General features: G+C 35.1%; 4 protein-coding genes across 5 annotated transcripts in view; 2 read left to right on the top strand and 2 right to left on the bottom strand.

Annotated features, from left to right (window-relative positions):
- Nucleotides 1-1,452: 1,452 nt before the first annotated feature.
- On the bottom strand, nucleotides 1,453-3,653 carry ndufb5 (NADH:ubiquinone oxidoreductase subunit B5). The gene is made up of 6 exons (XM_056750761.1): nucleotides 3,493-3,653; nucleotides 2,919-3,004; nucleotides 2,730-2,796; nucleotides 2,582-2,643; nucleotides 2,368-2,474; nucleotides 1,453-1,693 (listed from the first exon to the last, which is right to left on the bottom strand). The coding sequence occupies exons 1-6, from the start codon at nucleotides 3,608-3,610 to the stop codon at nucleotides 1,573-1,575; spliced, it is 561 nt and encodes a 186-aa protein (XP_056606739.1). The 5' UTR covers nucleotides 3,611-3,653; the 3' UTR covers nucleotides 1,453-1,572.
- A 773-nt stretch (nucleotides 3,654-4,426) lies between these two features.
- Nucleotides 4,427-6,704, top strand: mrpl47 (mitochondrial ribosomal protein L47). Its single transcript, XM_056751512.1, has 7 exons — nucleotides 4,427-4,583; nucleotides 4,754-4,857; nucleotides 4,993-5,053; nucleotides 5,134-5,230; nucleotides 6,004-6,134; nucleotides 6,221-6,316; nucleotides 6,458-6,704. Exons 1-7 carry the CDS (start codon nucleotides 4,450-4,452, stop codon nucleotides 6,564-6,566), a joined length of 732 nt encoding a protein of 243 aa, XP_056607490.1. The 5' UTR covers nucleotides 4,427-4,449; the 3' UTR covers nucleotides 6,567-6,704.
- Nucleotides 6,705-6,883: 179 nt separating this feature from the next.
- actl6a (actin-like 6A) lies at nucleotides 6,884-10,723 on the bottom strand. The gene is made up of 14 exons (XM_056751511.1): nucleotides 10,557-10,723; nucleotides 10,153-10,229; nucleotides 9,902-10,073; nucleotides 9,713-9,813; nucleotides 9,526-9,623; nucleotides 9,199-9,293; nucleotides 8,994-9,100; nucleotides 8,816-8,905; nucleotides 8,369-8,430; nucleotides 8,050-8,164; nucleotides 7,885-7,965; nucleotides 7,688-7,783; nucleotides 7,516-7,602; nucleotides 6,884-7,401 (listed from the first exon to the last, which is right to left on the bottom strand). The coding sequence occupies exons 1-14, from the start codon at nucleotides 10,579-10,581 to the stop codon at nucleotides 7,321-7,323; spliced, it is 1,287 nt and encodes a 428-aa protein (XP_056607489.1). The 5' UTR covers nucleotides 10,582-10,723; the 3' UTR covers nucleotides 6,884-7,320.
- Nucleotides 10,724-13,115: 2,392 nt separating this feature from the next.
- tmem131 (transmembrane protein 131) overlaps nucleotides 13,116-13,394 on the top strand; it is a 31,970-nt gene continuing 31,691 nt past the window's right edge. For both annotated transcript variants that reach the window (XM_056750430.1, XM_056750429.1), the window contains exon 1: nucleotides 13,116-13,249. In XM_056750430.1, the coding sequence (XP_056606408.1) occupies nucleotides 13,129-13,249 (121 nt within the window). In that variant the 5' untranslated portion in view covers nucleotides 13,116-13,128. The remainder of the gene's footprint in view (nucleotides 13,250-13,394) is intronic.

Here is a 13,394-nt window from a genome sequence, read left to right as displayed (position 1 = left end):
AATGTATTACCTAGATTGTATCGAAAAAAAGTAATAAGTAAATAAGTAGTCTTACTTTTTAACTCCTTAATTATATTTATACTATATAAATCTTTCTTTATACAAAAATGAATTCATCTTGATTTCAAGTTTATGTTAGAATGTGTTATAAATTACTTTATTGTGTTAAAATGCTTATGAAAATATAAATATTGAAAAATATAAGGGTAACAGCCAGAGTTATTATAGTTTTGGTTTTATTTAGTTATATATATTTTTTTAATTAGCTTTTATTTTTAGATTTGTATTTTGTTATTTTGGCATATGCTTTTGTCATTTTATAATTGATTGGTTTATTTTGAATGTTGCTATGATAAATTATTTCAGTTTTTGTTTATTGTTATAATTTTATTGCTTTAGATTTACTTCAGTTTATTTTTAAGGTAACATTATTTTTTGTCCTTAAGTTTTTCCAAGCAATTTTAGGTCAACATTTTATTTGATTCTAATGAACAGAAACGTTTTCAAAGTTTTAATTTTAGTAAAGTAAAATAACCTTGGTTACAGCTTATTAAGAGCAATGTTCAATTTAAGTTAATCTTGATATTATTTTAAGTTTATTTCTGTTGACCACGTGGTCAAGGTTGAAACTGCTTTTGAGAAGTAGCTTAGTAAAGAATAATCAGATCTGTAGAAATTATATTTAGTAAGTAATTTGAATACAAAGTTGACAATGTTCATTTTACTTATCCAACACGGTTTGCAACCTATATGAAACCTTAAAAATCACGTTCTTTTCTGTTTTATTTGTTGCATTACTAATCCATGAACAATTGTTTTTTAGTTAGTATCCATTTGTTGGCAAATTGGTACTTGTGATAACACAGGTGCCTCTAGGAATTCTTGCACATTATCTCATTCTTTGTATACAAAGGTCTATAGAAATAACCTGAGCATGGTTGAGGATTTTGTTAGGACTTATGGCATTGCATTTATGCATTTGACAGACAAATTGACTTACAATGCATGTATGCGTTTTGCTAACAAAATGCTTTAACAGGCAAGGTCCAGATCACTACGTGGCTTTGGGTCAGATTTTGCTGTCGCATACAGATTTCCAACGTCTCTGGCAAAATCTCCAGAAGTTTAAGTACAAGTAAACCACTGATCAGTCTCAAGGAGTCACTGATCCTGCAATATTTTAACACAGGTTTGACATTATTGCTACTATTACATAGTGGAACTAATCATAATTGTAAACATGAAGAAAGACTGGTCAAGTTCCTGTTTAAATTTTTGTAAAACAATTTTTTTTGCTGTTGTTATCAAGTGCCACTAAACCAAAGATCTTTCAGTTTGTGCACCTTGTCATTGTGTTGTGTATGCACGAGGACAGATAACAAGAAACCGCAGCGACACAGGTAGTCACAGTACTGTAGTGTGAGCTTGAATTAAAAGAAAAAACTAAATCAGTAAATTATAACTTTACTTTATTGGTGCCAGAGACAAAGAAAGAAAAAAACTAAGATATTTTAACAACACATTATACATTGTATAATGCCTGAATATTCTGACAGGTATGCATGACTGCGCTCAGTTATCAGGGGATGACTTGGGGCTGTGGTCTATTAGATTCTTATCAAGTGTTTCAACTTGAAACCAGGGTCCATCTCCATTCTCTCTCATGTGTTTGCGAACTTCAAGCTGTTGTAGTCTACAAAGCAAATTGGGAATAATGAATAAGACACAATGAATTACGCTACATAAAAACAAGTTATAATTCTACAAGTAGTACACACATTTAAAAGTGCTTTGGATTTTCTGTTTTTCCTGTATGGAGCTTTTACTCTTTTCTTTCAATCTTCCAGTGGATAGTTATAAATTACATTAAAATTTTGCTCTCCTTGGAGACAAAAAATCGAAATCTTTTTTAGTATGCTGAACAGTCATCAATTAAGATACAATAAAAACTAAGCTAAACTAACACAAACATATTCTGATGGACAAAAACAAACATTATAATATGCTTAATTATCACAAATAAATTGATCAAAAACCACACATCCCAAATGTATTTAAAATAACTTCTTTTCATAGCTAATATTTGTTATTACAACAAAAACAATTTGCACTACTGATATTGAAAACAGAGATGGACTGTCAAGGATGGCTGTTAGTGGGTAATATCTCACCCTGAGAGCTAAGGACCCATAACACTTTGCTTAAAGAGAAGATTTAGGAATTAGGTAACCAATAAACTAGGATGACAACCTATTATTTCATTTACATGAACATATTTAGAATTAGAACATTATTGCATAAATAATTGAGAAATACATCACATGTCCGAAGTAAACATTCAGCCAAGTCATGTGGGGCAAAATATACCTCATTACAGACTTCTCTGTCTCCATCTGGATAAGTGCCATCATTTTCTCATAGTCCTTTACTGGGCTGTCATATAACGTACGAGCAATCCAACGAGTGATAGGATGCTAAGATATATTGAAGAAACCCATTAAAAACAATATGTTATGTGTTACATGATTTCATTAGATTAAAGAATAACAGTCAGAAATAGTTTTTGGGCATATCACAATACCTTGTAGTATTCCCAATGTTCTGGTTCATAGCCTTCAGGTGCTTCTGCCAACTCAGCCTCTCCTTTAGTGCACAGCAAACAATAATCAGGTTATTATTGCCGGTACAGAAGCATGTAAAGAAAAAAGTCAGTCACCTCTGAAACTTACCAACAAAAACATTAACAAAGGTCAAGAGTGCTGCAACAGGGATCCCAGTGAGAAGTATGTAATATCTCTGTTGTAATGGAAAGAAAGAACACAAGCAGATAAAAAAATGATTTATAGAAGACAAACGAGCAGTCTTCATTGATGATAAATGAGAATAACATTCTATCACTATTATCATAGGATGTTTACCAGCAGGTGAAGAAATCTCCTGTCATAGAAGTCGGTGGGTTTGATAATAAACATACTTTTTCCATGGCTCCCATGACGGACAGCAACTGAAAAATAATGAGTTTGTTTAAGGAACTTTTCCAGACAGAAAAACGTTTTTATTTTAACAGGAAGTCGCTGCAACTGGAATACAGAACTAATTTTAAGTAAGAGTGATATATGAAACACTATAGCTGTAACCAATATCCAAGATGAGGATACAGTATGCAGTTTCGGTGGATGTAAAATGTTTCATAAAATATCAGAGCCATAATTGTTGTCTTACTAAAATGTCATCAACATCAACACTGTCAAAATACATTTGAACAAATAATGGAATTATTGGTATCTATATATCCATTCAGAAGCAGTAATGCTTAATATTAACATATTACACTATGTGACTGAGAAGTCTATTTAGCTGCTAACAGAGGTATTTATGTTCAGGCCAGTTTGTACACTAGACGCGCAAAGCAAGACAGGCAAGGTCACTACAAGGAATAATCTTCCCAACCTGCCATATTATTGTGTAGTGCGTAACAGATATAAACTGTACCTTGTTCCATACGTGCAACATTCCTGGAAAGTAAATTTGATGCCAGATGAGGTCGTTTCAGCGGGTTTAATCTGGCTGTAAAAGCAGCCGCAGATCGCAGAACGCTCATGCCCACCATGATTATTGAGCGAGCGAGGTACACGGGCTCCTCTGATTGGCTGATCTAACACTGTGAAGCAACTCACCATCAGAACCAAAGAGACAGAGAGTTCTGCCAACGGAAGTCCAAAACGCTGGAGCGTCACGTGATTCATGGAGCCTTCAGATAGATCCAGGAAGTTATGTTTTCTCTTTAAATGCTTTATTTCTTTAGTTTTTTATTCATTAAATGGCTTTCGTCTTTAAATGGGTTAGAAGTTTACCTAAGTTGGTCTGATTAGTCGCAGCTCCTTGCGTTACTAGTGACTTCCGGGAACTATTGAGAGCCTCCATAAACGAAGTTGACGCAACTCTCTCTTTTAATGGCTCTGTTCACCATCAACCTTTGAGCAAGATAAAAGTTCCAACATCCAAAGATTAAAATTAAAAATTTGAATACGCTTGCTTCCGAAAATGATAAATATAAAATATAACAACAAATATAATATTATTTGTCTAAAATGCTAATCTTTGCCAATTCAACGTGCCAATTTTGGAGATTAAATGAAACATATACGAAATAACTCCACAGCAGCTTTCTATTCTATTTCTGAATACTTGAAATATAAAGAAATGAATGATATAATAGAACATGAGGTGACAAAAACAAGAGGATATGCTTACATGAAAAACCTTAGTGCCTTTATTGTACATACCACTGTTGTTTTACTCAGATTATACATGTAATATGTCCTTGTCAAAAAGTATAATGAGTAAAAATAAACATGAAGTGAACTTTTAACTGTGAAATACACGATGGTTCGACTCCCCGACAGATGACGCTGCACGCTTCCGTTGCTCTTGACATTGTTTGTCAAAATGGCCGCGGCCGTAACGTGCCGTCTGTCAGCTGCTTTCTGCAGACAATTTCAACGAGTTGTTACGGTGTCTTCATTCACACAGCCTCACTATGCAGCTCAGACAATTTCCAAATTTCAGTCATGCCACCAAAGGTAATGTTTTCTGCTAACGTTTATGTTAAGCTTAAATGTCAACGCATCACAATACAGTTTCTTAACAAGACCGAATATGCCACTTATTGCATAAATTATAAACTGTATCTTTTTAAATATGAATAACATATGCTGTATATTAGACAAATGTATGACGTATTATGTTTCAGAGCTCCCGTGTACAGTCGAGCGCTCCACACATCCTGTGTCAGAAAAGGACTGGATGAGTTTTTTGACCTCCCAGAGAACTGGGGTGAACCAACAGTAAAATCAGGTATCAACAGTACTAAAAAATAATTTGGTATTATCAATAAGTGCTGTTCACACTATGTTAGTTATTTGTTATGGCATTTTAGACATTCATCAACTGATAATGCATTGTGTTGTCACATTATTGTTTTGACTATAGGTGCTCCATGGACTGCCAAACAGCTTAGGACGAAAAGTAATGAAGATTTACACAAACTATGGTAATTGTGTTTTATGGTAATTTTTCGGCCTAAAGGTTATAACTATTATGTAATCATTGTGCTCTGTTTGTATTTCTCAGGTATGTGCTCTTAAAAGAAAAGAACATGTTACTCACTATAGAACAAGAAGCGAAACGACAATGTCTTCAGATGCCTAGTCCAGAGCGTGTCAAAAAGGTCAGACATTTAAATAGACGGTTCACACATAAAAAAAATGCTACTGCGCAGTTAACTAGAGGTCAGGCCCGTGAGTCTTCAATATTGTGTAATTACGTCTAATATCTTTCACCCTATTTTTTTACTCCACTTGGTATTTATAAAGGAAATTACGTTATATGATAAAGGAAACCTATAAACAAGTACCTATTTTAAACATTCTTTCCAATCAACTGAATTATCTCATACTATATTTAACCATCATAAATCATATTTATCTTTAACAAAAATACTGAAAAACATATACAAACTAAATTATTGTACTTACATTTAGGGTAACGTCAAAATCACGCGAGAACTCGTAATCCTGGGTCACATGATCACAAACGGAACTCACTAACTTGAAGTGACCATGGCTAACTGACTTCTGAAGGGGCCCTTCACAAAGGGATTCAGGTGTTAACTTTCATTTGGAACGCCCCTACAAATGGTGTCCCCTTCACCAAGGGCCCTTCTAGATGCCGTTTAGAAAATGCCCTATATCTGCATATGGCAGATGCTTTTAAGTGACTTACAGTGCATTACATAGTTTTATCAGTAGGCAAATTCTCTTGGAAGACATTTTGGAGAATAAAGAAGAATCCGTTAGAACCGTATTAAAATTCTTAGTGCCCAAGCCATGTGCTTGTAGTGTGGTTATACTATGGTCTGTAAAACCTGTTCCTTCAAACATGTTTTTATGCATTCAGTCACAATAAGATCAACATGCGTCTAATTCTGAATTCCTTTAATAGGTTGAAAGGTCAATGAACCGCCTTGACACCGTGGTACAAGAGCGAGCCGATTCTTTGCGTTTACTGCAGACCGGACAAGAGAAAGCCAGACCAGGCGCGTGGCGAAAAAATGTTTTTGGCAAAACAATCTGGTAAGCTAATGAAATAAGTCAGTTTCATGCAATATACAGAATGTTCTTGATGATATAATTGTTATTGAGCATATTTCTTTAACCAGGTACAAATTCAGGGAACACCCCATCCCCTGGCACCTGAATACGAGATACAAAAGAAAACGTTTCTATGAACCATTGCATGTAACTCCTTATACAAGGTAAGATTGTTGAAAAGTGACATGCTATCAGATTTGAGTACAGTAGTATTGTGAAAACAGTGTGGGAAGGTATTGATTTTAAGTTATGCATTCAGTAAATTGTTTCTTTCTACAGACTATAACTCTTTTTCTCAATTTCAGGTTGAGCCTTGAAAAACACCTGAAAAGTAAAGTGAGGAAAGAAAGAAGAGAAAAGAGACGGCAAAAAGAGCTTGCTGAAATATTCCCAAAGAAGACTGCAGTTGCATGAGACCAAGACCGGTAGAAAGACAAGAACTTTTTTTTGCATTTAACAGTCAACAAAATATTGTTTTCATTTCTCCAGAAGTGCAAGAGATTTAAAAAAAAATGTTGTACAGTCAAATAATAAATTAAAACTTGTAATCAAGACATGTGTTGTGTATTTTTATCTTGTGCAACTTAAACAACTTTAATACAAATTGGGTGGTGCCAAATTTTGTTTTCCATGCAGAATAAATAGACTACTTAATTGTACTATAGATAAGATCAAAGCTTTCAAATACAAATATAAACAATCACGGGATAACAAAACGCAAATTACACCAGTTTAACAAAAAACAATTTTATTCTCAAAAGAGTCGATCAATTGTTAAAGCATAAACAAACATTTGATTTCTTGTGATTATTTTATAGGAAGTAACAGGTGGTGTAAAATAAAACAATATAACTGTCTTACACACTGATACAGTTTGAGGGATCCTGGGTATTTGCATGTACCCAGAAGTCGCTATTTCAGTTGTCACTGTTTTTAAAATTACTCAGGTGGTCAGAAAACTGTTGCCAAATTGGATATGAAAATATTCTGGAAGAAATACAAAAGAGTGCAACCATATGGTGCTGTTTAAAATATGGTTTGTTTGCACAAAAAAAAAGTGTCCTTGTTAGTTCACTAGTCCACTGCAAAGGCTTCTCTACTAGGTGTTTTTATTATATTTCTTCCATTTCGTGAGGTTCTGAAGCCAAGCAGGCATTAAAGGAACTTATTAAGGGCACTTTCTGTCGACACACTGTTTCCCACCCTCCTCATACTCCTGTTTAGAAATCCACATTTGCTGGAAAGTTCCCTAAAAGTGTCAAATGTAAAGCATGTTTTGTTAACAAATCAGTTTACACATTACAGTCCATGAAATCGTAAGATTATAATAATCTGAGATGCATGAATGATAAACAATGCTCACCAGTGATGCAAGGATGGAGCCTCCGATCCAAGCACTAAACCGACGCTCCACAGTTGTGTTATTGGCTATCAATTTCAAACGCATACTCTGCACAGGTAGAAAACAAATGTTTGTTTGAAATGTCTGTTGCATTATATGTACATCAAGTACAAAATATTCAATTGGCACTCACTGGTGGTGTCTTCTGGGAGAGTTCTCTGTTAAGTCTGTCTGTAAAGCCTTGAATAAGTGTGTTACCTCCTGTAACTACCACACTGCCATACAAACCCTGTAAAAATAAAGCATTTTCTCTCATGTTGGCAAAAATAAAAGAATTGCAAATGCACATACACATACATAAACCAGTGAAAAATTATGTGATGTGCTTACTGGTCGAATGTCTATGTCACACATGCCAACACTAGTGGTTACAACATGACCGACTCCCAGCATGGTGTTCCCTGACAGACCCTGTGAGAACATAGTAAATATAAGATAGAATACAATCCGAAGCCACCTCAGTGTAACTCTGAAAGTGTAAGGAGTGCTTCTTGCCTTAGCATTAGAAGGATCAAAAAGACCCTCTGGGATCTTAAGTCTTTCCGCTCCAAAATCACAGTTGTATCCATTGGGTAGCTCATAGTGAACAGTGGGCATCTGGGCGGCTACTCTGTAAAGAACAGATTCTCATGTTAATTTACTCTACAAGTTATGTGAAACACCATGTATATCATGTAAATGTGGTTTTCTTGTCAGGCAGCTAACAGTTACTAACAGTTCCTTTACAGTTGTGTTTTATTGTATGTATATATATATATATATATATTGATTTTGATGTGTAATACAATAAATGTAAAAAAATTATTGGACCTACTGTTCATCATAAGGCGAGTCTGATACTTGCAGCACAGATGCCTGAAAATCCTGTATGACAGTCTGAAAAAAATAAGCAGCATTTATTACGTATGACTGCCTCCGTAGTTATAAAGGCTCGTACACACCAAGGATGATAACTAAAATGATAAAAAGATTTACATCCACATAAATGGGTAATGGCTTTATGTTTATTCTGACCATTTAAAACGCACAGCCCATTCGAAATCAAATAGATTTTGATTGGCTGTCAATGTTTCATCAGTTGGAAAAAAAATGCTTAGAAAGCAATCTTAACAACATCATTCCTCTGTTCATTTATTGTTATAGTTATGGTGTAGACTGCTATTCTCTTAAATTTAAAATGATTTGTAACGATTCATTTCTATAATTATTTTCTTGGTGTGAACAGCCTCTAACTCAGTTATTAAGAATTCTCTTTGCTTACATTACACATATAGTTATGCCACGAACGAGTAACTTGAGGTAGCTTCTCTTTTTTCTTCCAAATGGCTGGAGCTCCTTCACGAACTGAATCCTTTCAGGAAAAACAATCAAGTCAGTAATTATTTATTAAGGAACTCACACACAGATGAATTGTTTAGAATAAACTTTAAAGACCTAACCTTTGACGCAATCACATACGGAGGCACTATTTCTACACCTAATTCTTGAAACAGCTCTCTGCATTGCATACTCATAAAGTCACCGGCAAGAGGAGACTTAACGATGCCTAAAGAAAAAGGATCATGAAGGAACATACGTTATAAAAACATAAACACACAATGTCAGGCAATAATTACAGTGTATATAAGATTTTCTTTTGATTACCTTGCTGTAAAACGTAACCATCATGTACTGGAATAGCAGTTGTGTGTGTCGATCCACTGTCCAACACTAAACCCGTTGATCGTCCATTGGCAAACCTAGAACGCGGAGTTAAAGATTCAACGCTTCATGTCCTTTCGCAAAACCCTTTTTTTTAGCATTATTTGTTACACATCAAAGTTTATTGATTTCTTTTTTTAACACAGGTTTAGAATATAATTGTTGCCTGAACAAAAACATTAACCACCCATCAGGTCATACTAAACACATAACTTTTCCCTTCACAGAGGTTTAAACCTTCTCCCGCCAGAACATTGCAATAAAGGATACGCAGACAGGACAGCTGATTTACACAAGAAGAAAGCAGGAATGTTGTAATGCTCAAACATCAGCTCAGTCAGCTTCTCTCTCTTCGCCCGTGTGTTCCACTGCAATATGGAGAAAACAACATTTTATGTCTTCGGAAATTCTCATGTGATTTCAAATATGGTTTGAAAAATCTACTAAATCGCCATACCGAGGCTTCTGACATCAGGACTGGATGCAGACTAGGCTCTGATTTGAAATGCATTTTGTAGGTGTGATCTAAAATGCCTTGAAAACTGTCCCAGTCCTCAACTTTAGACAAGAGAAAACATAATCAGATTAAAATTCAATGCATTTACTGTTTGCCTGGTTTACATAAACCTATTATAATTCAACATACTCATTCCATTTTTGAGAGGTGACATGACTTCCATCTGTTCTCGGGGGACCCTAAGCTGGTTGGTGTCAATGTAGTAGGTGGTGCCACTCGGCTTTTTCTCTCCATCAGTCTCCATCGGTGCACTGCCGTCCTCCCGGTCCAGCGTCACCCCGATCACAGTGGGAAAATCAGCCTAGAGAACGCACAACATCATCAGAATCTATAACTTTCAACTTCAGCACTAATATATAGGCTTGTCTTACAGTACATACCTTGGGGCAATCCTCACCAGCATATCCAGCTCTCACTGAATACGACCCCATGTCAAAGACAAGTGCCCCAACTTCATCTGTTTATGAAAAAGCCAATAAGAAACAGATGAGGATACACAAGGAACAAAACACAACTTGATTCTAATGATATGAGATGACAGTACTGTAGACAAATGTAAGAACGCTACATACGTAACGTTATGCCTTTCTTTATTTTTTAAATGAACCATTAACTTAGCTATGATCTGCAATGTTATGAAACATAATCTAAAACACATATAAACCAAAACAACATATACATATATAAAATAGAAATGATCATGTGATGCTAATCTGTTTGCTAGCGAGCGGTCATAAACGTGGCGCGTTCATTCATTTGATTCTCCCTCCAAAATCGCGCTTACCTCCTCCATACACTCCACCACTCATTCTTGCGGCTGGTCAACACTGATATAAAATACTTTCTTGGTTTAGTGTTTTAAATCGTGGATATGAAATGGTAACGGCGCGATTTGTGTTTTTCACTGTCAAAACAAAGGAAACGAATCAGACATCTTTGTCTGTGGGGGGATTGTGGTGGACTGTGATCCTGCCTCATTGTTCAGCGCCACCAATCGGCTGGGAGGATAAACGGTTGGTTAGCGTCCAAACACTAGTGTCATAATTTGTATCATTTGTTTAATTTATTTGCGGATTTAAACTGTTTTGAATTTTTTAAATATGAATTTTATTATATGTTTAGCTCTTTCACGGAATTCACATTTTATGATCATTTAATGATTTAAACCACATAACAGCATTCCATGAAAGTGTATTCTTGTAAAAAATGCCAATCTTCAAAACATACTGTATTTTGTGCATGAAAGTATTTCAATGAATATAAAATAAAACATGTTTTGGTAAATCTTATTAATTGCTAAAACACATTTTTTTCTTCATCGATTAGTTTCAGAACATAAGCTTTCTATAAAACTTTATTTCATTCCATACGCATCAGGATATAATTTAACAAGTGGGTTTAAAAAGTGCGAGCTTTTGATACAATCATTTAGTATCAAAGTATTTTTTACTTTTGCTGAGAGACTACTTTAATAAAGTAATAATGCTTTTTTCAACCTTCAGTTGGCCATGTTCTATTGAGACAACATGAGTCATACGAGACAGAAGTTTTGCATTTTGTCTATTTGATTCAAAATACCATGTTAAATACAAATTAAAATAATAAGCAGAACAAGATGATGTATAAAACACAAGACATTTAAAGAGATACTTGAATTTGTCTATCAAATATTACATTTGCACCCACTCACACACACATAAGTGGACACTAGTATCATTGGATCAAAATATTTTATTTAATCTTTCACTTTCTGAAGGAGGTACCGAATTAGCACTGTTCTCTCTATGTGAACTGAATACCATGAATATTTAAAAATATTGTGATGACCAAAGAGACATTCCTGGAGGCTCACAGAAAATGCAAACATAGTGGCCACATGATTACTATATCCGCAGTATGTTTGTGTGTGTGTGTGTGTGTGTGTTTGTGGTTCAGTGCAGATGAGGAGCTGGGATGACTATATTTGCATGTATCAGATTTACATTTTATACAGGAAGCAAACCTTATATTGGTTTTCTAACCAGATCTGGCATAATAAAAATGACAGCATGAATCAATTAACAAATTTACGATACTTTTAAAAAAATATTGCTACTCCCAACCAAAGCAGTTTTTTGCATTGCGAGAGAATGTAATAAAACAATTGGTTAACCAATGGCTGTCCATTCATAAAACATTAATATGACTCCTCAGAAGTTTCAGATTTCAAACAGGCTAAATAACCTGATACCATGCTGCATACACGACTATTTAACAACTACACACAGCTGCTATTAAATTCTTATTTGTTTACAAGAATGTATTTAGACCCATTACCCTCAATTTAATGGACATCTATTAAGGCTGTTTAAAAAAGAGAATGAATTGGTGCACCTGCTTGTGTGTGCTTGTTTGCATGTGCTGTGATGAGGCTGTTGTTTTGCATGATGATCTGGATGGGGGTTTGGCTGAATTCATGATAGAAAAATAGAAAGACTATTCACGATTGTATTCAATTTTTTATTTTTTTCTGTACCCAAAGAGATTTAGGCATTTCAATTGAATACATTAATAAAATATTGAAATATGGTATAAACATAAGCATGTAGAACATGACAACTCCAAATAGAAAGAGCTGAGGCATGAAAATATTAATACAAATTTTAATAGAAGAAGCATAATAAAGTCATGAACTGAGAAAGAAAAAGTTTCTTTGACTTATCATCTCATCATGATACCAAAAATGGGTTGCATACAGTTCACCTCCATGTATTAACTGAATTATAATGACACTATAAAATACCTAACCAGATATCTTAAATACTTACTTTAATACACCTTAAAACTGATTTGTATGTTCTCAGTGAATGTAGAGCTCACATATCATGCACCTTGGAAATGTGAACACAGTGGTGATATTTAGACAAACTGGCAACAGAAAAGTTGTAAAAACAAAAAAACACGAGGAAACCAGGGCCACTGGAGGCCTTAACAAACTTCTCAGGAGGCCTCAAAATTAAAAGACCAAAATGTATTTAAATTAAGGCAAAGCTATAGAGAATTTTTCCTTAAAACAGGCTAAATCAAAAAATGTATGTTTGGTTGATTTAAAAACAGATATGCATCCTTCTAGAATACGAAACATATGATGAGTTACTTCCAGAATATTTTAATTGGGTAGAAATTGTCAACGAGGGACGGGAGGACTTTACATATGAACAAGGACAATGGGTGGGCTTTAAGTCAAAAAGGTTGAAATCCAGCAGTTGTTTCTTTCACATCCGCCGTGTGTCACTCTTCGTGGCTCCTTGGTGCTGTTTATATGAACGCGCACAGGGCGCGCGCGTTCGTACAGAGAGTGAAACAGCAGTAGCAGGATGGCGAGCAAGGACACAAGACAGAGTTCCCCACATCCAGCCCGAACAAAATCACCATGTGTCGGAATTCTGCGACTTTTATTTATTGCATTTATTCACATGGCACAGGCGAACAAACAAGGTAAGAAACCAGGCGTGTTATGTGCGAGAAAGGACTGTTTTGCGTCAGTGTTTACGGCTTGGATATGAACCGCGGCTTCACTGCAAGCTAATCACTGCTAGCATCGAGCCTTTGCGTGTCAGAAGACCAAATGAATACTTTGCCA

The sequence above is a fragment of the Triplophysa dalaica genome, chromosome 6 (genome assembly GCF_015846415.1).
Source record: "Triplophysa dalaica isolate WHDGS20190420 chromosome 6, ASM1584641v1, whole genome shotgun sequence".
Lineage (NCBI taxonomy): Eukaryota > Metazoa > Chordata > Actinopteri > Cypriniformes > Nemacheilidae > Triplophysa > Triplophysa dalaica.
This window is presented reverse-complemented; position numbering and strand designations above follow the sequence as displayed.